The 23,988-nt window shown below is 44.2% G+C and overlaps 1 protein-coding gene across 1 annotated transcript in view; it reads left to right on the forward strand.

Annotated features, from left to right (window-relative positions):
- The first annotated feature begins 359 nt into the window (after nt 1-359).
- LOC147692407 (olfactomedin-like) overlaps nt 360-23,988 on the forward strand; it is a 32,525-nt gene continuing 8,896 nt past the window's right edge. Inside the window, exons 1-3 of the mRNA XM_086936783.1 lie at nt 360-506; nt 3,206-3,433; nt 19,492-19,645. Of these exons, the coding sequence (XP_086792909.1) occupies nt 459-506; nt 3,206-3,433; nt 19,492-19,645 (430 nt within the window). The 5' untranslated portion in view covers nt 360-458. The remainder of the gene's footprint in view (nt 507-3,205; nt 3,434-19,491; nt 19,646-23,988) is intronic.

Here is a 23,988-nt window from a genome sequence, read left to right on the forward strand (position 1 = left end):
TTCTTTGTCACTGTTTGTCCATCTTTTTTTTCCCAATTTTGTGGTTTTCGCTCTTTTCGGTCAACGTCTGAAGATGGAAAATAAGTGCCGCTCCCCAAAAATGAGCGTAGGTGGACGCCACTTTCAACCACTGGCTCAAAAAAAGCACTGCTTGCACTGCTGTTGATGTCACTTGCTTGTTTGTTTTGCACTACTCCTGGTATATATATAAGATATGTATTAATGAAGCTTGGTAAAAACTTTTGTACTAAACAAGAGCCAAAACCATTTGCATTGCCAGTTCTTGTTTGGCTTTGTAGCCAAGATGTTTCACAAGCAAGCTCATTGTAAGTCCTCTTTTGGATACTTTGTAGGATGCCCAGAATGCTTCCGCTTACATTGATGAGAATGAGCGCTGCGTGTGCACCGTGGTCCTCCCGGACGAGGCCTTCCCGGTGAAGCGGGTGGAAGCCCTGGAGATGACGGCGCAGCACCTGAACGTCAGTGTGGTAGATGAACAGCAAAAGGTAAGGCTCTGTCATATCTCTCTGTAAAAAGAACTGTCCCAACTATTCATTCCACCCTACATATTCTCACTAGTTCCAACCTCAGAATCCTAAAGTGTTGCATTTAAACTCATTCATGATCCATGGCACTGCCCTCTTGTCCTGCAGGGCACACTCACTGACATCCGACGCTTCCAAGAGGACTCCTCATTTAGACAGTCTTTCACTACAGTGGAGTCTCGTACACTTCTCTACATACTGGTGTTAAACACCTGAATATAAGTGGTTTTATTCCTTTCATAATGTCTCTCAGACACTTTGCTGGTGTCGCCCTTGGCACGCCCTGCAAGATTTACCCAGTTCACTGTCATTAGGTCCAGCGGCGGGTCGCACAGGTAAATGCGGTGTGGCGGGGGCGGGGCAGGGTGGGAGTGTTGGAAGTTGACAGACGACAGAATAGGTATAATTAAATGAATAAATAAATAAATAATACATATTCCTTTGTCTGTCGGCTTCCTCTCTGCTGTGCACTGCCCCGCCCCCCTGTGCTTACCTGTACCGGCTGCCGCTGATTAGCACATCTAGTCCAGGGTTTTTCTTTTCATTCTCTGCTCTTAAAAACAAGACTGCAAACCCCAAAATGCAAAGAAAATTACTGTAATGGAGAAGACAGTCCTGTGAACTTGGGCCTTATGTTGACACATACTCAGTGGTGGTGGTGCGTTCCCCCACTGCTGCTGTGCAGCAGTTAAAGGAACAATAAAATATAATAACGTGATCTTATTATCATTTTATTCTTCCCTGCTGCGGCAGTATAATGGCAGGGTGGGGCTCCTCTGCCGACAGAGCAGGGGAGGAGTGGTGGGCACACTAAAGTGCGCATGATGCTTTGGCCGGCGCTCTTGGGTCGATCAAACAGTCATGCACACTTTAGCATGTTCTCCATGCCGGCTGGGTTATAGCCTGCATAGAGGACATGCCCAGGCCCCCCTGTCCCCATACGAGTGCCGTACCACAGCACTCAGTACAATTGCAACGCTGCATTGCAGCGGCGTGATTGGCTCAGGGGAGCCTGACTGCTTCCTGTATGGTGGAGAACGGATGACCTGGGACAGAGCGGCGAGGAGGTAAGTGATTTTTTTTAATGATTATATCCCCTCGCTTACCCCGCCCCAACACCCCAGATCTGTGCTGGCCGCTACTGCACACACATGGCTGGATTTGGCATACTACATTATCCAAGTCCCTGGTCTCTGAACCTCCAAAAGAGCCACCCACATACCTTACTAACAGCATAGTGCAATACAGTGAAGTCGTCCTTCTCTCAATATTGACATCATGTGCCATAAAGGAGTATCACATGTACTTCTTTTATCTGGCTATTACTTCTGTGAGTTTCAATATTTTCCCATATCATCATCCCTTACTTCTGTGTAATTTTACCATCTACTTACGTTACTTTTCTTATGCACTCCTGTCCTGTCCTGGCCCATCCGGCCTAATTACCCTTCCAAAGTGTCAAAAATGTCAAATTGCTGATTTCTTGTCACTGTGAAACCTTCCACTCGCTATTCCTGCTTCATAAGTGAACAAGGCAATGCGCACTGAGATTTTTTAACCAATATTAAAGATACGATGAAATTACAGGCACCAGAGTGCACAGTGCTATTAGTTAAATAGAAAATCACTGGTTAAAGATGTCACATGTTCCATAGGATTGACTGGCACCTGTAGGGCCATAAAAGTTCCATATTTCAAATACCTCCCAGGAAAACCGCCACTTCCACCACACTGCCTATTATTCACAAAATGCAGGCGCATATGTACAAGGCCCTATCGTCACTTTTACTGACGTTGCGGTGGCGATAGGGGCTGCGCCTTATGTACAAGGCAGCGTTAAGCCACTTAACGTGGCTTAACGCTGCCTTGTACAGAAGGCCCCCTGTCACTCTTTGGTTAGCGTGAAAGAGGCGTGCAGTGGGTGTTGTGGTGGGCGTTCCACCGCAGCACCCATTGTATTTGACGCTGCCCTCTATGTACAAGGGTGGCGTACATAGGAGACAGTGCAAAATTAAGACCAGGAAACCCCTGGTCTTAAGTTGGAGAAACTGGGAGAAATGCATTATTTCTCCTCGTTTTTGCTTTTTCCATGTGTGCTGCCTTCTGCAGCTCACACATGGAAAAAGCAAAATGCCATGGTCTGTTTATGTACAGGAAGGCGTCCCTTCCTGTACATAAACAAACCTTTAAAAAATAGCTTTTTGTCACTTTCATGTGTGCTGCATGAAGCAGCACAGATGAAAGTGACAGAATTGCACCTTAGAATTGTTTAATTGCAGGAAGGGACACCTTTCTACACATAAACAATCCTCCCCTGCACGCAGACACCCTTTGCATTCTGTTGCAAGGATGCCTGCGTTGGCGCTATGTTGCTAAACTTTGCGCCATTGCAGAGGTAAATGCAAGGCTGCACCATATTCTTGTAAATATGGTGCAGCCTTACATTTCAGAGGTGGCGGAGCGTTTTGTTAAGCCAAGGAGGCTACCGACACGCTCCTCCACTTCCTTGTACATATCCCCCGCAGTCTCTTATTTTCAGCTCCAAATAGTTTGTAGCTTAGTAGACGCAGCTCAACAGCGCCCTCTAGAGATAACATGTGGTTATAACACTGAGCCTTGAGCTGGTATCTTTTGCCAATCAGTTCCTTGTTTCCCTTTAGATTGACGAGTTCGGGAAAAACCTAGATTGGTGCATGGAGAAGATGAAGAACCTGTCGAACGAGATGGATGGACTCAAGGCTGGGAACCGGCCTGAGATGGCCGAGTTAGTGCCAGAGGTGACCTTCGAACAACTGAAACAGGAAATGATGGACCTGGAGGTCTTTGTGGAGGGACTCGTGTTGTCGCTCAATAACAGCAACAGCTCGGTGGAAAGTCTGTATCAAGAGGTACAGATAATACAACTTCTGTCACTATTACAGTTTGAAACCAAGGATTTTCTCTTAACTATGCTTTATTTTTCCACATCTAACACTGACATGCGGATCACTTTAGCACCTTTTTGGAAAACTAATCAGTTTCCTCAGTATGCATTCTATAAATTACGAGCATGTGACTTCAACTGATACACTCACAACAGACAATTACAATTAAAAAAAAACATCCAATGTAGAGAAAAAACTGTTTTCTTGCAACCCTGTCTCGCTAACATCCACAAGCAATAGGCATTCTAATATATTTCTTCGATGATATCTACTTGGGTTTTGCGACCCTTCGGCCCAGATTCTGAAATGTGTCACGCAATAGAGTGCAGCACCCAGAGAGGAGAGCACCATATTCACATAGAAATGGCTCTCTCCTCCTCTCTCCTTAGCACCGGCAGGGCCAGACTGGCCATAGTGGGCACCGGGCATTTTCCTGGTGGACCAGAAATGTGGGGAACAGTTTACCAGCAGTGGGGGTCGGTTTTGTCACTGGTGGCCCAGTTTTGCAGCAGGGCTGCAATATTGTCCCCCTGTAACAAAAGCAGCAGCAGTGCTAAAGTAGCAGCAGTGCTGCTTCTCAATAGGATATCCCCGAACCCCCCCATGCCCCGGGGCCAATCAGGCAAAATTGCATGGGCTGGTTTGTGTTCCCAGTCCGACGATGAATACCAGCACTGATTTGAGCTGCGGAGCGCCACGCGCACACCTTAGCATCATAGTGCTAGGGTATGTGCATGAGTCTAGCATAGGTTTTGTACAGGAAGAGTTACCTTCCTGTACAAAATACTATGCTTAGACAAGCGATAAAACCTTTTCCTACTTTGTAAGTGTACTGCACTATGCAGCACGCATGCAAAGTCGTAAAAGGGTGGACACCCATCTACCACCCTTGCAAAAACCCCTCGACACAAATGAATGCAAAGCAGCTTTTCACGCTGCTTTGTGCTTCTTTTTCCATTTTGCATTGGTTTGAGAATCCCAAAAAAGGTTTCGTGTCTGTTTAGCTTTACAAAAATAATGCTAATGCCGATGCTAAACCATTGAGAATCTGGGCTTTCCTGACATAACTTAACAGATGGCAGCTTTAGAAGAAGCAGGTTAGATGGCGGTGCCAGAGCAGGCACATTCATGTGCTAATAGCTCTACTGACCTCGGAACGAGTTAATAACCTCAATCATTTCCTTTTACTTTGGTTATTAGCCTCCCCCATCGCTGAGGCCAACTCATCATCCGATGAGCAACAACTAGCTTTCACTTTTACGGGCCTCATTTATGAGAAATGACGCATCGCTGCGTGAAAGCAGCGATGAGTCACTTTTGAGTGTGCACTCCTTGCGACATTCCTGAAGCGTCATATTTAATGTATGACGCATCATGTCACAAGGAGTTACAGATACGTCAGTATTTCTGACGTATCTGTATGGCGCAAAAGTGACGCATTGCTGGAGTGTGTCACAAAAGTGACGCAACTCCAGCAATGCGTCCTTTCACATGGGGCAAGCCCCATGTGAAAGGGCCTGTGTCAGTCTTACGCCTGCTGTGAGGCAGGCGCAAGATTTTGACGCAACAGCGTCCTAAAAGTGACGCAGTGAAATCTCATAGATTTCACTGCGTCACTTCTACAACCCTTCCTTGCGTCAATACGCCCCCCTTGCATACATTATACCTGGCGCAAGTATAATGTGGCGCAGGGGTTTACAAAGTGACGCATCTACCTAGATGTGTCACTTTGTAAATATGGTGCAACAAGGCACATTTTTTACGCTGCTGGTGCGTCACAAAAAGTGACGCATTGGCAGCGTAAAAGTGACGCACAGCCTCATAATTGAGGCCCTTACATGTCTTGCATGTACTGGCTGAAAGGTGAACAGTGCTACATGACACCGTTCTGCTAGACAAGACTTTGGATATGGATGACATCGGAGGTCGGGACTAATACCCACATAGGCAGGACTGCACAATACACGTATCTAAAAAACATTAAACATATGTACTAGCTACTAATCACGAAATTCAAAACGCCCCTCTTCTAATTCCCGTGCCGTCGCTTCCTCTGACAAGAAACTTATCAAGCAGATCCTGTTTCATGGGGTAATTACACGGTAAAGGTCGCCTCACTCCCCCACCAAATTCGAAACTTGAGTCGCGATTTTGATGGCCTCAAAACCTGTGATTTTCGACAATTGCTAATGGGATGTGAATGTTTTCACTAGCTGGAATTTGCAGCTAAACAAGGTAGAAAAACAGTGTTTTAATAGTGTTGGCATTTTTGTTATTTTTTTCAGAGCCCTGAAAGCCCTTAAAAAGAATTACGTGCAACTTTTTAAAATACTTTCTGAAATGTGTTTTCCTGGTGTATTCGATAAAAGGATATGGGCCTTATTTATGAAGGCCTTGCGTCGCCAGTGCGTCACTTTTAAAAAGAGAAACAGTCACGCACCGGCGGCGCAAGGCCTTCATAAATAAGGCCTTATATTGTCCCTGCTTTATGTTTCTAAGTAAAACTACAGAGATTCAGAATTTTCTAATTTGGTTTACATTTTGTTCCAGTACCCAGTGTACAGAAACCGGGAGCTAAAATTATAAGCAATATTGCTTAATGGTACCTTGGGAATCTCACCAGTAAGGGGGAGATTTACGAAAAAGTCACCCAATGCGTTGCAGCCCCCGCGAGGCTGCGCTGCGTTGTGCGACAGGGAGGGAGCAGGAGAGCGCCATATCTTCAAAGACATGGCTCTCTCCTCCCCTTTCCTTTGCCTCGGCGCTGATTACAGCTGCTGTGTGCCATGCACACACCTTAGCGCCGCAGCACTAGGGTGTGTGCATGAGTCTAGCATAGGTTTTGTACAGGAAGGCACCCTTCCTGTACAAAATACTATGCTTGACACAAGGGAAAGCTTTTCCTACTTTGTATGCATTCTGCACAGCACAGCAAGCATGCAAAGTCGGAAAAGGAAGGAGAAATTAGAGCATTTCTCCTTCCTTGCGCCTAGTTGAAAAGGCCGCAGTTTTCTCATGCTAAACCAAATCTACAGTTTTTAGTAAATTGGGTTTGGGGTGAGAAATATTGGGTGGTTGCATGGGAATGCCCATGCACCTCCCTTGGTACACCCCCACGGCGCAAAGAAACGCGATGCAGTGAAATGCGCTGCTTTGCATTAATTTTACGTTATTTCCTGTACAAAAAGGGCCTCATTTATGAGGCCTTGCGTCAGTTTTGCGCTTCCGATGCGTCACTTTTTGTGACGCATCGGCGGCGTAAAACATGCCTCCTGTTGCGCACTGTTTACAAAATGGCGCATCTGTTTAGATGCATCACTTTGTAAACCCCAGCGCTACATTATACCTGTGTCAGGTATAATGTATGCAGGGGGGGCGTTCCCCCGCAAAATGCCTCGTAGAAGTGATGCAGTGAAATCTATGAGATTTCGCTGCGTCACTTCTAGGATGCTGTTACATCAAAATTTTGCGCCTGCCTCACAGCAGGCGTGAGACTGACGCAGGCCCTTTCACATGGGGCTTGCCCCATGTGAAAGAACGCATTGCGGGAGTTGCGTCACTTTTGTGACACACTCCAGCAAAGCGTCACTTTTGCGCTCACAGATATGTCAGAAATACTGGCGTATCTGTACCTCCTTGCAACATGATGCGTCATACATTAAATATGACGCATCTGGTATGTCACAAGGAGTGCGCACTGAGAAGTGACGCATCGCTGCTTTCACGCAGCAATGCGTCACTTTTCATAAATGAGGCCCCACAAGTTTAGCGCTGGAAAGTAAATTACAAAAAAAGGATTTTGCGTCGTTTTACGTCACTTTTGTGACGACAACACAGCACAAAAGCTTAGTAAATCACCCCCTAAAGCTTTTACCCACACCCTACAGGTAGGTCCTTATACTTTTAAGTATATAAATGACCACTCCATGGCGCCAGAGTCCATCAAATCAAAAGCATCTCCTCGACTTTTCCCGTGAGTTTGTTTTTGTACTCTCCTTAAGGTCAAAACAGTAGTACAAAAAAAATAAATACATTTTCAAGTCCCATTGAGCAAAACACAACAAAACGAGAGTCCCCAAATGAACAAGCTGGTAATGCTTTTTAATTTTTTTTTAAAATAATCATATAATCATCTTTTAAATGGCCAACTGGGCTCATACTTGCAAGAGCTCTATCCCCTCAAGATATCCCATAGCACCCTGAAAGGAGACCAGACCAGACCAGGCCAGTAAAAGTATTTGTTTCTGGCCACATAGAACCCCGCCAGGCTAGAACACATACAGCGATGAAGGTTGTGTTTAGAGAGGTAAAGTATTATATACAAAAAAAAGAGTAGCAAACATCAGAATCATAAAAGAAATTAGGCTTTTCAAATTCTATGTGACGCTGCCATCTTGTGGCGCATTTCATAAACATTCATTTTATGAAGACTCGTCTGAGAGCCTGGCACGTTTACTTTCTAGTCTAGGCCAGTTGACATATTTCTGATACATCCTTAGATGATTACATTTGTTTTATTTTTATAAAATGTATCTTTTATGGATTTCATTTATAGATGCTATTTCACTTTTAGAGAGACTGGGCTCCGGGCGTTTAGTCGTAGAGGGGAAATGGCGATGGAATCTTTTAAAGCAATCAATATTTAAAAAAACATAAATTATAGCATCAACCCTATCTATTAAAATAACTGGTGAGCTGCATAAAACCTCTTCATCGAATATTGTGATTACTTTAGGAGTAACTGATCCTTAAACAATATTTTGAACTTATCCTGCAAACATTTAGGACGATCATTCCAAGGCTTGACACAAGCTCACTTGGACGTGTTGGCCATAAGATAGGCAATATAATATTTTTTTCAGAAACTTAGGCCACTTGATAGAAACCTTCTGTCTATTAGGATCATATAAAGTAATTGTATCTGGCTGGTACATGGTACCTCACCGATTTCCACATGGCTAGAGGGACTCGCGGTTAAATCTGTCTGTCATTGATACGCCATACGAGTCTCAGTCACATGATCTAAATGTACTTAGACAAAAGGTAATTGTTATAGCCCCCACATGATTTTGCAGAGGTGCACTCCTGCGCAGGGTAATTCAATTGTAGTTTTACTGCTATTCTGACTTTGTCTGTGTGTACATGACAATCATGAGTGTGGATGCTGAGGCCTAGGGACTGTGAAAGGATCTGGGACCCTTAGAGTGACTCTCCTGTCGGGAGGAGGCACCATAAATGCCTTTCAAGGACACATCACATCTGTCCTTGACCTAGTACAGAATCAAGAAGCAGTGGTGGTGCCAATCCATTTTCTGATCTGGAGCACAGGAAATCCCTTTTCCTTTTCTGTAAGAGTGAGATGCCCACAGGGCTCCCTCGAGTAAATATCAGATACCAGCTGTACTAACCATGCCTAGTGAGTGGAGTGTGCTGACAGGGTGTATATATGATGTATGGTAGTACCACTAAATGCCGAATACAAGTTTGTGACTTTGAGGAAAGTGGGATCCAGTTTGGATCTGCTTGGGTAAAGCATGGCACAAGATGGAGGATGAAGGGCAGACTCCAGAGACTGATAAAGTGTATAGCTGGCATATAGGAGCTTTAGGCTTACCATCAGACGGTAAGGGAAGGTGTGGGAAGATGGAGACAAGGCTGCTATTTGTATGCAGCAGTGATCTATTCAGCAGAGACCTGCTGATTGCCTCTTACTTGGCACCACTAAAGGCTTGCAGGATGGTGTGGGGAGGTGGAGACCGCAGTTTCCTTTGTCCTATAGAGGAATCACTAAGGCAAGGCCTTCCCCCTTGTGTTCCCCAGAGGTGACAATCTAAAAGCAGATTGCTACAAGTGCAAGATCTGAATGCTTAGTTGATTGTGTGCACGTGCTCCTCTTTGAGATACCCTGCATCACTGCCAGCTTTGGAAAACACCACTTGCAACAAAGACTGTCAGCATACAGAGGAGAGATACACTATGAGAGTTCTAGGACCCTGACAGTGGAACCAACACTACTGGTCTGTGACATTACTATAAAAGTGGGACTGATCCAAGAGGTGGTACTCGGGGGTGTAGCTTCAGCAATGGGGTGGGGGGGGTGTTTGGGGTGTTACTCTCCCCTAATTCATATATTACTTACTAAATAGTTGGGTACAGGAGCTTTCTGTTGGGTATGGTAAGGTGTACATTTGATTTCACCTGGAAATTTTACATACTCGCTCTCAGACATGCACTTTTGTCTCTATTTTGATGGTCTTAAATCATGGTTATTTTACAAAATACTGTGTTTTAAGTGCTCCTCACAAACTGCAATCCTTTCCCTTTCCTTTTTTTTTTTTAATTAAAAATTTTATGGGCACACGTATAGCACTACACAAAATACAAAATATATAAGTACATATATTAAACAAGTACTAAAGAACAAAAATTCTATATAACGTTATACATCACTTTTACTTCCATTTAACCTACAGAACATCTTTCCATCGATGAACTGGTTCCCATATTTGCCTTCCCAACCTCCTTGCCCTTTTTCCTTTCCTAGCATAAATGCCTTTTTCTAGATTGAACGTTCCCAATAACAAGGCAATCCATTGTTGAGTTACTGGGGGTACTACATCCAGCCAGGCTCTGGCAATCAGCAATCTATACACCGCCATTGCTACAAATAAAAATTCGCAATATTCACCATCAAATCCCCTAACCCCTAACATAATTACAGTTGGTGTTAACATCACATCCAATCCAAGTGTACGATCCATAAATTCTTCGATACCTTTCAACAGTGTTCTTAATTGAGGACATAACGCAAAAATATGAATACTATCCGCTGCCGAAGTACTGCAGCGAGGACAAGTAGTCCCTGTAGTACCACCCCACTGTGCAATACGATCCGGTGTATGGTAGAGTTGATATAAAGTTTTGTAATGTTGGGATTGTAGCGAGGCAGAACAGAAAACGGAACATCCTAGTTCCAACGAGTCCGAAAAAAATCGGCTCTGTATCCCTAATTTCCCAGCCCATTTATTACCATATTTTTCAATATCTTCTTGCTTCAATTCTACCAAGTTAGCATAAAACGGCGAATAGAACACACCCCACCTTGTTCTATGGCTTCCAGAATGTTATATTTTACAAAGCCAGCCTCGCCGCCTTTTTTCCTGCTGAGAAAACTCCTAATCTGCAGATACTTAAAGAAGCTCTGTCTAGCAATATTAAACTTTGCCATCAGATCGGAAAATTGCAGTATCTTTTCATCTGGGCCCAGCAGATCTCCTATTTTTATAATTCCTTTTCTAGCCCATTCTGCCATAGTAGCATCAGCAAAAATTAAGGGTGGGAGGGTCTTATTCCTGTATAGTCTGGTGTATCTGTTGTATCTTCCCAACCCACATTTTTTTGCTACAGCTGACCAGATGTTATGCGCTGCTAGAACTGTCTTAAAACGAGTGCGTTTATAGTATGAAAAATCAGCGCAATTTAGAAAAGCATTCGCAGTTTCAGAACCCAGTACAATAGAGTATACCGTGGTCGAAAAGGCATTAACATTCAAATCCGCTCCACTAGCACCAATCAGACCTTGTATATATTGAAGAGCCGAAGCCCAGTAATATAATCTAAAATCTGGAACCCCCCAACCCCCCCTAGCCCTCGGTAAAGTCATAAATTTATAAGCCCGCCTGGTCTTCCCATATGACCAAATAAATTTATTCAAAATTGACTCAAGCTTATTAAACCAAGAGGACTCAAACATTAAGGGTACTGTTTGGAAAAAATAAAGAAACTTAGGGAGTATAAGCATTTTGATCACGTTGGTTCGGCCCACCAGTGAGAGTCTAAGGTTGTTTATCCTGACCAAATCTAAGCTTACTTTTCTCAGTAAGGGGGAAATGTTCCGTTCTACCACTGTCTCCAAATTAGACGAGATTTCAACACCTAAATAAACTGCTGCCGAAACCACTCGTGTATCGTTACAGCATACCATTGCATTCTTAATGATCTGCGTTTTTGCACTATTAAGCCTGTAGCCAGAGATTATGCCAAATTTAAGGGCCTCTTGTTCAATTTCTCCAATTGCCATAGATGGATCCGGGGTAATTATAGCAACGTCATCTGCATACGCCAGCACATTAATTTCTATCCCATTTGAACAAAGGGGGGGAATACTAGGATTAAAATTGAGATAACGTAAGTAAGGATCCATATAAAGTGCAAAAAGAAGTGGGGAAGTCGGACATCCTTGCCTTGTCCCTCTTTTTATCTGTACCGCAGCTGTGAGTTCCCGATTAATTTTAATTCTAGCCGTTGGGGCCTTATATAAAACCTGAATTGCTCTAATGTATCCTTCACCAAAACCATAATGTCTCATTAACTCCCACAAAAATCCCAGGCGACCCTGTCGAAAGCCTTCTCGGCATCCAGAAATAGAGCTGCAACAGGGCCCCCCGTAACCTCCATAGCGTCGAAGGAGGTAATCACTGTCCTAACATGTTCCGTAGTACCCATTCCCTGGGATGAACCCATGTTGGACTGGGGAAACTAACTTCTCTATAACAGCAGCCAGTCTTGTTGCCAAGATTTTCTAATACAACTTCACATCCGCATTCATTAGAGCTATAGGTCTAATCGACCCAGGGGCTGTGGGAGGTTTGCCTTTTTTCAAAATGACTACGATTTCAGTACCACCCCATGAGTTTGGAATTGAAGCTTCACTCTGAGCTTGAATAAGCGTATCCAGTAACTCCGACCTGAGGGCCGCCAAAAATGTTTTATAGAATTCCACAGGGATCTGATCAGGTCCTGCAGCCTTTGATGACAGAAGATCTGATAGGGCTAATGTCAATTCTTCAATGGTTATAATAGAGTCTAGTTTTTCCCTTTCTTCTACCTCTAACTCATTAAGTTGGATGTTTCCTAAATAGTCTTTAATTTTATCCCTACACACCTCAGCTTCCACATCGTATAATTCTGAATAATATCTCCAAAACTCATCTCTTATAGCTGCAGGGTCAGAAATCAAATTGCCTGAGCCATCTTTCATATTCTTAATATCTCCTGCGGTAATCTTCTGTCTCGTTCTAACGGCGAGAATATGCCCCACTCTCTCACTAAACTCACAAGCTTGTTCTTTCTTTGCCAAGTAGTTTGCTGCTGTTTTATTAGCAATACTTTCAGCTATTTCAGCCTTTACCACCATAATTTCCAACATTTGTTGATCCAAGGGGCTTCCACTCAAAATTAACCTGCCCAACTCCTCCTCTGCAGCTAAGAGAGAGTTAACTTGTTGTTCTACCCTTTCTCTTTCAATTTTCTGCCTAAAGGTTGTAAAGCTAAGCGTCTCTCCCCTTATTCCAGCTTTAAATGCATCCCAAGCGTTGCCGCTGCTAGTGCTCCCCTTATTAATACACCAAAACTCTCTAACCCACCTATCCATATGTTTACAGTATCCCTCATCTTTTAACAAAGCTCTCTCGAATGTCCACTTATATACCTTTCTTACTATCCCATTTAAACTAACTGTCAAGATTAGGGGATTATGGTCTGAAACCAAGCGGCGTAGCGTCCTAATCTGTGTATTAGAGAGCAAAGAATTGGAGATTAGAAAATAATCCAACCTTACCATTATTCCATGAGGGGCAGAGAAAAAGGCATCACCATCTGTCTGTGGATAAAGATTAGCCCAAACATCAGATAAAGCGTTGTGTGCGGCCATGTCTACTATTGCCCTATGCACTCTCTTCTTACGCCCAATATACCGATGCCCCACTTGCAGCTCGACACTAGAGGGACGGTTGATGTTAAAATCTCCACAGCAGATAATGGGTTCCATCCAGGTTGATAGCTCTTGATCCAGGAAGTGAAATATATCAGGATCATCACCCGTTGAGCCATATACAGAAACCAATGTAAACCTAGCTCCTCTAAAACCTACATCTATTATAACCCACCTCCCCCATATGTCTTCTTTTCTCCTAAAATCTATACATTCCATACCTCTCCCTAATATAGCTACTCCGCGGGTCTTTGAGCATTGTTTTGTATATGCTAATACTTTAAAACCCAGCTGTTCTAACAAATATCCCTTACCTCCCTCCACGTGAGTTTCCTGCAGGCAGATCAAATCTGGATACATTGATTTACAAAACGCTGAAACTCGTAATCTTTTCTGAAGATCATTAAGACCACAGACATTCATTGACATAATACGACAAGCCATTAAAAACATCCAGAATTGGTACCAACTCCCTATTCCATTTCTCAATCTCCTCCTTTACTTCCCCCTTCCACCATATGTGCAAGTTCTGTGACTGTTTCAACATGTATCTCTGTGTGCGCATCGTGTGCCATTTTCTCCCCCCCTTCTCCCCCCTCCCCGAACCCCCCCCACACTACCCCACCCCCACCCTCCACTACAGGCAAATAGGTCAGTCATGACCTATGTGCAGACGCTAGGGAAGCAGCAGTCGCCACTCCTCCCCACCACCGTTCAGACTTCCAAGGGACCCTTTAATTATTTCTCCTTGTACCCCAAAACTTCCACCATATATGCCTTCGCTTTGATTTCGGAAAAAAATATTTTAAACTGGCCTTTGGTAACTATTTTCAATTTAGCGGGGTACAACAAATAAGCCTCAGAACCCAAGGCCTGAATGTGGGGTATCAACTGCCTCAGTCTCCATCTGCGCTCAACTGTTGTGTGGCAGAAGTCCGGCCTTGCAAAAAAAGTAACATTATTAAATGTGCATCTAGCCTCTGGTTTAGCCTTATCCAATATGAGTTGTCTCAAAAGAAAGTTCCCCACATAGATTAACAGTGCCCTCGGACGCCCTTCATAAGCTCCCGCTTGACCCCTTTTGAATACAAACGGAAAACGGTGGGCCCTTTGGATCTCAGTTTCCCACTGCCAGGCTGCTAATTCGGGAAAGGCCCCCTTTAGAAGGTTCACAACAAACATTCTGGGATCCTCCCCTTCAAGACCTTCTCCCACGCCTAACAGTCTGATATTATTGCGGCGCTGTCTGTTCTCATAGTCCTCCAACTTCCAATTGACGTCTTCTGCCACCTTTTGATGCTCTTGTTTATACATTTTTAAATCTCTCAGCTCATCTTCTACTTTGCCAGTTCTTTCCTCCACGTGAGTGACTCTCTCCACCATCTCATCCTGCCTTTTGCTTATATTTCTAAGTTTATTCGGGATCTTCCTTGACTCCTGTCTTGCTCTCCTACTTTCATCCCTAGCCTCGGATTGCATTAGTTTCAATGTATTAAATAGTAAATCAAGTGTAACCGGAGGTTGAGGTGACTGTGTGGAACCTTGAACGCCAGTCAACGTAGCAGGACTGTCTTGCTCCAAAAAGGATAAGGTGGTGGTAGAGTAATCCCAAGCTAGTTTTTTAGTAGGGTCAGTAGTACTACTTGTTGTAGAGGGCTTTCTTTTAGATAGGCGTTTCTTCTGCGTATTTCTCTGTGCTGGAGAACTACTGCCTGTATCTATACCAGTAGACTCATCTGTGCTAATTTCATCTGATGGCAGAGACTGTGATTGAGATTGAGAGTCTTCATCGACAGAATAGAATTTATCTGTGGAGGCAGCGCCATTACCAATACCCACTTCAGCAGAGGCAGAGGCAGAGGACTCACCTCCTAATTTAATGAATCCGCTTTCCAAATCTAAGTCCATGATTTCCGCCCAATCTGAGGTGCTAGGTTCAGCACATATCGAACCTGCACCTTCCTTAGTAGACATTTGGGAATGGGACTGAAGCTCTAACCCAAACACCGGCATGGCAATCCTCCCGTTTTCATCTGGCAACTCAGTACATATAGCACGGCTGTCTATCAAATCCTCATTCACATTACTCACTTTTTTCTTCTCAGTGAGCTTCTTGTCATGTCTCTCAGGCTTGTACATTTCAGCTGACCCAACCCGAGATGCCTCCAAGTCCAACTCCGGAGCTAGCTCTTCCCTCCTTACTGCGGCTACAGCCGTAGCAGTTGCAGCAGGCATTGACTCAGGCAGCTTCACTTCCAATGGTCTTCCTGGTTGCCTAGCAACCACAGCTCCAGCTCCGGCACCGGCTCCAACACCGGCTCCTGCTCTGGCGTCCGAGGCGGCATTACCGGCATCTCCGTGAGCGCTACCAGGTACCCCGCTGCCTGCAGGTACATTGGCAAAGCTCTCTGTGACCGTGTGTTGGCGCAGCGCACTCTCTTTTGCCTTTACTTTGTTGATGTTCCCAGACTCCTTCAAAGAAACAGCGATGTCGGGACCGTTTCTTTTTGCCGTTATTTTCTTAAAGCTGATGGCTCCTTTCTGTGAGGCACTTAAGGCAGGGGTTTTAGAGTCCGCTTTACTTTTTTCTTTGGAGGCTGAACCTCTCGCAGCATCGTGATCGGAGATCTTACCCCCCTTGCCATCTTTTGCTTCATTCCCTCTCTGTACACGGGGAGGCATCCTGAGCCAGGTTCTTATAATCAACCTAGCAACTTTAGCTAGTCTCCTCTTGAAGTGTGAGACTACTTGGCCTATAATTTTTCCTCGGCGCTTTTCAGAGACTACGATATCAGCTTTGTAGTCCCTGAAGTTTTGGGGCTCGTAATACCCAGAAACAGATCCGTTCAGGCGAGGCTCCACCATTGAAACACGGTAGTGGGGAGGAGGTGAAAGTGCGACTCACTCACTGCATCCCGCAGCGGCCATCTTGCCCACCAAAAAACTAAATTGAACCTTTCCCGTTCCAATCACTCAAATTGTATACTGTACCCACAGAGGCATTGGTCCTCTGATGGACCTCTCTTCATTATAGTTAGGCGTGAGAAATCAGGATGACCAACACCGTTGACCACCCAATGAGGACCATTAATTGGTAGACAACTCACAAGCTAAAGATGAGGTTCAAATGCACTACTCTCAGAACCATCCAATAGAAATACAGTATTGCAATGGGAAGACTCAACTGCTTAAAGTAGTTTAGGCTAACCAGGATGATACAAACTAAATGTGCTGCAGTCACAGCACAGAATAAAATCAGCGGATCTTGATGTTCTGAAAATAATCTATGATTCTCCCTGTCACAATATTTAGAAACAATGTCTAATAAACACATTTTCTAAAGAAATAACATCAAGACACAATAAAAGACGCAGGCAATTTGAGATAATTTGGTTATTGTATTAAAGATCCAATTTCAATGTACATATGCAACATTTTAAGTAGCTCAGTTACGAATATTACAGCACGTAGTATACAACCACACATTTAGTCAAAGTATTCTATTAATAAAGAAGATGGTTAAAATTACAGATTCCTGCTACTAATGAAGGCAGAAGGATGGTTCCAAAGAGTTAACTTAGAAAGGGATAAAGGGATTGCATGTTATTTGGTAACTGTTGAGCTCTGAGTTTCTACCCCCCACACACTACCGCCTTGAGCAGCATTACCGTGTTTGCTCACTAACCAAGTGTTCACGTGCTGAAAGGGTTAATTGTTGTTTTTTTTTTGTTGCAGTGCCACAGTAGGTCAGGCTTGCAGTATTAGTCATAAAATAAATCAACCACTACAGATGTGGCCCAGTATAACCTGCTTTTGACAATACCCCCAAACAACATCTGAGAAGTTCACATCTAATCATGATGTACATTGTCATAAACTATAGTAGTTGTGATGTGCTTGAAGATGCTTCCTGATGCACCTTATAAAAAGCATATATGTGGAATTGAACACTTTCTCGTCTTGGCACTAAATAGTTGTGTACAGACCAAGAAACTCCTGTAGTAGAATATAACCTCTACATCTGGGGTAGAGCCATGTCATCAAACCCTTCCTGAACACTAGGGGCCTGATTCACAAAGGGCCTCTGCACTCGTGGTGGAGGCCGCCAGTCATGGGGGAGTCTCCGCACTCCTGGTGGAATCTCCTCAATGAGAATTCTCATTGGGGAGATTCAGGCCCGTGTGTGGAGTATACCCCCTGACTGCAAAGCCTACACCATGAGTGAGTTTGGAGGCCCTTTATGAATCAGACCCTGGGTGATTGGATTCCAATTTAAAGCCGGGCCTCCCATTCCTTAGGCATGAACAAGAAAATCATGACCTCCTGCTCTGGCCTTTTTAAAACATGGAATAATAGCCAAAGAACCACAGCAGAATATTGTGGGAGGACAATACCGTACCCCAATTTTCAGAACACCCCAGTATTCAGAGCACCTCAAATTTATCTCAGTGTTTCCGTTCTGGGGTTGATCTTGGGCTAAAAGTTCCCCTCGTCATCAACAGACCCAACATTCGTTTAACAGAGTAGCAAGTGGGAACACTCAGTACATGAGTTCTAGATCAGGGAAAACTTGAAGGGTTTTATTACAAAAATCTCAAACATTAAGTGATACAGATTAAACGATAAATATAAGTTCATAACACAATCCCATTTTAAAGTAAGCATCCAACATCTTCTGTGTCACATTCTCATAGGAAGTAAAACTAATAGGACACATTTTAAACAATGAAGCACACACCAGTGAAAGAGTATTACGCTCAGCAGTGGAACTACAGCTGAATGGCCTTGAGAAAAGTAACATTGGAAACACAAAAAAGTCCAGCCATAATACATGCATGCAAAGTAAAAGCCTAATACACCACTTGTCTTTGCTTCTGCAGAGCCTGTGGGGAGAGAAAATGTGGAGGAGGATGAGATGGAAGAGGGAAAAACAGGAGTGATCAGCAAAAATGGATGCTGTTTGATTAAAATGGAGTTTAAAAAGAAATTGGCTGAACTAATATATGTTACTGTAGGAGGCTGGATCTCCATATAGAGCACTAATAAAAGAACACTTTAAGAGTAACGTATGCATATTAAGGCTGTGGGGTTGCTCTGCAGCATGTGGTGTGTGCAGAATCACTGTCAAGCAGACAGACTGCTCAGGCAGGGCTTCCATGGCAGACCTACAGATATACTTTTTCTTGAGTCACTCTGGGTGGCACCATAAAGTGCTGCAGCCCTGGGGACTCCACCTATCACCCTTCCTCTGGGTACCCCTGGTACCATCTACTAGGGACTTAACAGGCATGATAACTGCTTGACAATTGGGTGTAACAATTCAACAGTTACAGTTTAAGGGGAAAAGCACTTGCACTGGGGCCTGGTTAGCAGGTCCCAGTGCACTTCCAGAACTATAAAGACAGCATATAGATCAAAACGTGGGAAGTGACAATGACAAAAAGGACACTTCCTAACAATAAATATAAATAGTAGGAGGTTGTCTATTTGTAAATACATGGAGAAGTAATCAAATGTGTTTTGTAAGCTGAAAATTAACCATCACAAATCATGTATGAAGATAGATATACATTTCCCTCTTTAAGGATGTTAGGTAAACTGTGCTTAAACACAGACAGCCAGATTTAGAGTTTTTCGGCCAGTGTACCCAATCACAAATGCAATGGAGTACCCTGCCTGCCAAACCCTAGCCGTTCCCACCTCATTTAGAGATGAACAAATCTTAAGGATTCTATCACAAAAATCCCATTGGCTCCATCAAAAGAAAACTTCGACCGAAAGCCAGAAAAACCTGTCATTGAAGGACGTGAAAAAAAAACAATAATGCCCCCCACTCCCTTTGAGAAAACTTCCAGGGCTTGGAGGTCATTTTTTTTTCAAAACCAAACTCCCACTGTGATAGTTTGCTTTGAAAAACACAAAACTGTCAATAATTTGCTGTACGGCTGTCAAAACTGATGGCAGGCGTACACCAAACTTTCAGTACAATGCAAGAAACCGCCATGACAGCAGTTTCTTCCAATGTGCAGGGATGGCCAGCGGGGTGGCAGTCATTTCTAAATTTGGATGGTGGAGTAACCTTGGGATGGTGGAAGCAATGTTCTCTGCCATCCCGATGGACACTACTCCTTCCGTAAATCAGACCCTCACTATCTATATCAGCCATAATCACATTTCATCAAGTGGTATCAAAAGAGAATACTTGTAAATGTCATTATTCTTCTTCTAATCCATGTAATTTTTCTACAAGGTTCAAAACATATCTAACATGGTCAATCAGCTGGAATCGCTTGACAAGAACAACTTGATGCAGGTGCGCCGAGACATGGATTCACTCAAGAAACGCCTCCATGACTGTGAGACGACTTCCAAAAACACAGAAGAAACACCTTCCGTCCCGTATGGTTAGTAGACTTAGTATGTCAGACTGATTTGCACAGTCATGTTTTATTTATTTTTTAAATTGTGTTATTCATTCATATACAGAATTTGCTGTGTATAGCTATTAGTGATTAGTAATTCCAAAGCAAATAACATGGCAATTCCTTATGAGGGTCATTGAAGAAGGAGTCTGACCCCCAGGGAGATTCACTGGGGACTAGGGTGATTGGTCTTTCCTGAAAGTGGATGAAGAAGCATGGCATCTTTGAAGAAGATCAGATTAGGGATGGACTTTAGGTGGAGGGGAAATAATTTGAGAGTGAGGGTGTCAGAGCAGCAAAGTATGTGTCACCTCTGAAAATACACGCAGAAGGTTAGGTGCAGGGGCGGTTCTTCTATGGGGGCGTTTGGGCGCCGCCCCCCCTGCTTTCTCACCGTGCAAGAAGGCAGAACAAATGCTAGTTATCATATTATATAAGTTATATAATATGATAACTAGCATTTGTTTGTGCCTTCTCGCAGGGCGAGAAAGCAGAACATCCGTGTTTACAGTGGGAGAGTTACTCGAGGGCAGGGGGAGTGGCTTGGGGGAGTGGCTTGCCCACTGTTCTTAATACTGACTGTATGGGCAGCCTGAGGCCGCCCAAACAGACAGTATTACCAACAGTGGGAAAGCCACTCCCCCAAGCCACTCCCCCTGCCCTCGAGTAACTCTGGCCTGTTCTCTCTGTATGCTGCAGCAGCATACAGAGAGAAAATTACGTAGCCTGGGGCAGCCGGCCTCAACAATCAGAAACGCGGCAGTGGAGAGGGAGGCTGCCTGTCGCGCCGCCTTCCTGATGACATGCTGCAGCGCAGGACAGGACTTGAAAACGAGGAGGCGGGAATCAGGACGGAGTCTCTGGACCGGATGGTAAGTAAGTTTATACTATTTTATTTAAAATATATAGGTTGTCGTTTGTTTCCAAACCCCTCCCGCCTCCCCCCTCATCCCCTCAGGACCCCATTTCCAACCCCCTCCGTAATGCCGGCGAATTAGAGCCCTCCATTAAAGGCTGTTCACCCACAGGGTATTACAATCTACAAGTATGGGGTCCTAGCCTGGCTCTACAGTTCTCGCACCCACTACAGAGATCTAGTTGCTGTGAAAAGGTCACAGGCATGAATCGGCACCGGTAAGAGCCCACAATTCGGCTTGAGCAAGCAGCGATTCTGATCGGTTGGTCAACTTATGTGTCTTAAGCAAGAGGGTTCATTCACACTGACCGTTATATTCCCTAAGGTGCATGATTATTTTTCGAAGTCCCACACAGTCTACCACATCAGGCCTCGTTTTACCTGTTTGCTGAGATTGTTTGGCGTGGAAATAAGTAGGGCGCGCTTTATAGTTGCATAGACAGCACGTCAGTCATAGGGTGCATGATTGCATGCAGGGGCTCTGCAGCTTCGATCTTGCCGCTAAGAAACCGCCCAACACCCCTTTACATCTTCACGTCTCTTCAGCATTTGTGACCTTAAGGCTAGTGGAAGCCATTTGCTGCTCATCATTTGTTTGAAGATAGGGATTGGAGGCGGCCCACCTGGCGCGGGGATTAGAGTGGGGTGGGGGTGGGGGTGTCTGTGCGGGGAGGGGGGGCCCCTCACACCTCCAGGTCAATTAACGCCAAGGTCCAGTGTCATCTCGGGAGCCCTGCGCTCTGCCCCGGGGAGCGTCCCGCTGCGTGTGTGCTCCGAACGCTATCAGGTGACCAGATCAGACACTCACAGGCCCGGCTCCTGACCCCGGCTGCATGCACAAGTAAGCAGGGTGCTGACGACGCCTCCCGGGCGAGAGCTCCTATGTGTACTCGTGTGCGCTCCCCCACTTTTTGTTTGTAAATTAGCAGCAGGGACTGGGGCGGGGGAGGACCTGGGCTCCTCTGCTGCTTCCTTCTGTGTCCTGATCTCTTGCTTATTTGTGGTTTCCGTTAAGGAGTTATTGATTTTTTTTGTCCCTTGCTGCTAAAGCTCACTCTTGGCACCGCAGATGTACTGGAGGATTTAACTTCGCGCAATTACATGATTAAAAGGCTCAACATACGATAGTCGTTTGTTTAACAACTCCCTGACATTTGTGCAGGCTGACTTCATGGCATAGGCAATATTACGAAACAACACTATTCGGGGCTGTGTGTGTGTACAGGGGATAAAAATACTACACCGTGTAATCTGCCATTTATCCCATGAGAGCAGAATTCCAAATTGTGACAAATGTCAAGAAGAAAAAAAAAACTTAAAAGAGGCCCGTGCTTTATGAAGTGATAGTGATGCACTTTGCATTTAAACACCATAGTCAGGCCACCTCCTTAGCTTGCAACATAACACTCATCCACGACTTTTACGCCCTACCACTTTCAAATGTCACCAGCCGCCACTGGTTAGGTGGCATACAAAGGCAAAGGGTCCTGAATCTTCAGAGCTTTCTGAAGGAGTTTCAGTCAAGAAGATTAAGAATAGTGTGACTTTCATAGATGTGACCATGAGTTGTACAATAAATTTCACATTCAATACTCATCACAGTATACTCTCCTGGGCTTAGCAAAGTATATCGTAATATACTGCATATCGGGGTTACGGTTTTGCGTCACCTCTCTAAAAAGCTCTATTTAAGTTTATTTATGCATTTTTATATAGCGCAGACTTTACCCGAAGGCGTCAGAGCGCTTCACAAAAACAGTAATGATACATGAGGAGAAAATTACAAGTGAGCAAATTACAAAAGCAAACGTTAAGTTACATGAGGCAAAAGTGACAATTTTGAGCAAACAAAATACATGAGTTAGCAAACGGTGCAATACAGGAGGAAAAAGTGACATGTGTGCAGGATACAAGAGAAAACAAAGTACAATTAGAGGTATAATACTGCAATATATGGCAGACACTCAAGCACAAGAACAAACGTTACGTAGGCAATGGTGGCACTTGTCAAGTATCTAAAGCAAACAAAATGTGAGAGGTAGCAAACAGTTTGTTACAAGAGAAAAGTGGCATGTGCATGTTACAAAAGAGTACCAAACCCAGGTACAAGGATAATACTACAATAAATGACAAACACTCCAACCACAAGAACACACTGGGAAGGCACTTCCATAGTCATGAAGAATAGAATTTTCAATAATGGGATGTCTTCCTTCAGATAATAGAGAGGGCGTGAATTAAATTTGGAGGTGACTTTGGAGGATGAGAACTTTGAGGTCCGTTTTGAAGGCCTGGGAGGAGGTGGTGGTCCGGAGCTGAGGCGGAAGTGAGTTCCAGATTCTCACTGCGTTACCTGAAAAGGATTGGGCCATCGCTCTTTCCTTCTTGAAAGTGGGAGGTTCAAGCAGTAAATTTTCTGCAAAACGAGATGGTCTAGAGCTTCCAGAGAGTTTCAGTTTATTCGCAAGGTAGCGAGGAGAGGAGGAGTGCAAGGCTTTGTGGGTGATACAGGCAATCTTGTAGATAACTGTAGCCTCGATGGGAATACAGCGGAGGGTGGATAACATCGGTGTGATGTGGTCGCTTCTTTTGGCCCCATAAATGAAATGAGCTGCTGAATGGAGAACACATTTAACGGGGGACAGGTGGGATTTGTGGAGGCCAGTAAGAAGAGAATTGCAGTAGTCCAGTCTGGAGAGGACCAGTGATTGCACCAGGGTTTTAAGGTCTTGCTCCGGGAAAAAAACGACGAATTCCCCAAAGAAGGCGCAGTTGGTATCGAGCAGACTTTGCAATGGAATTGATGTGGGAGATTAGATTGAGTTTTTTGTTGAGTATGACATCAAGGTATTTTGCGCTGTCGACAATGATGGGTTTATTGTTAAGTAGATTCATCTGATCCATCCATGATTGAACCGGGGGAGGAGAAAGTGAGGAGGAGAATAGGAGGAATTCAGTTTTGGAGGGATTCAGAATCAGTTGATGAGTTGACATCCAGTTTTGATTGGAGTCGAGAGTAGAGCTTAGGATGGAGAAATTGTGAGTGGAGGAAACCTTGAGGTATATTTGAGTGTCATCTGCATGGAGATGATAGTGGATCCCGGATTTACTTAGGAGATTTCCCAGTGGTTCTAAATAGAGATTGAACAATGTGGGTGCAAGTATAGAACCTTGAGGAACATCATATGTAAATAATATCACCCTATTAGCTTTTTAAACGCCATACTCTTTGTAATTTTAATCATCCTTTGTCTTTTTTGTATTCCCCTATAACCTTTTCAGGTTTGGCTTAATGAATGCTAACTGCGGCATTCCTGCAAGCCCTTATGAAGATGTAAGAGTGGGCCTGAGTGTATGATGTAAAATTGTAGGGGTTGTAATTGGTACAGCAAAGAAAGATGGCAGCTGT

The sequence above is a fragment of the Lissotriton vulgaris genome, chromosome 9, assembly GCF_964263255.1.
Source record: "Lissotriton vulgaris chromosome 9, aLisVul1.2, whole genome shotgun sequence".
In the NCBI taxonomy this organism is placed as follows: Eukaryota; Metazoa; Chordata; class Amphibia; order Caudata; family Salamandridae; genus Lissotriton; species Lissotriton vulgaris.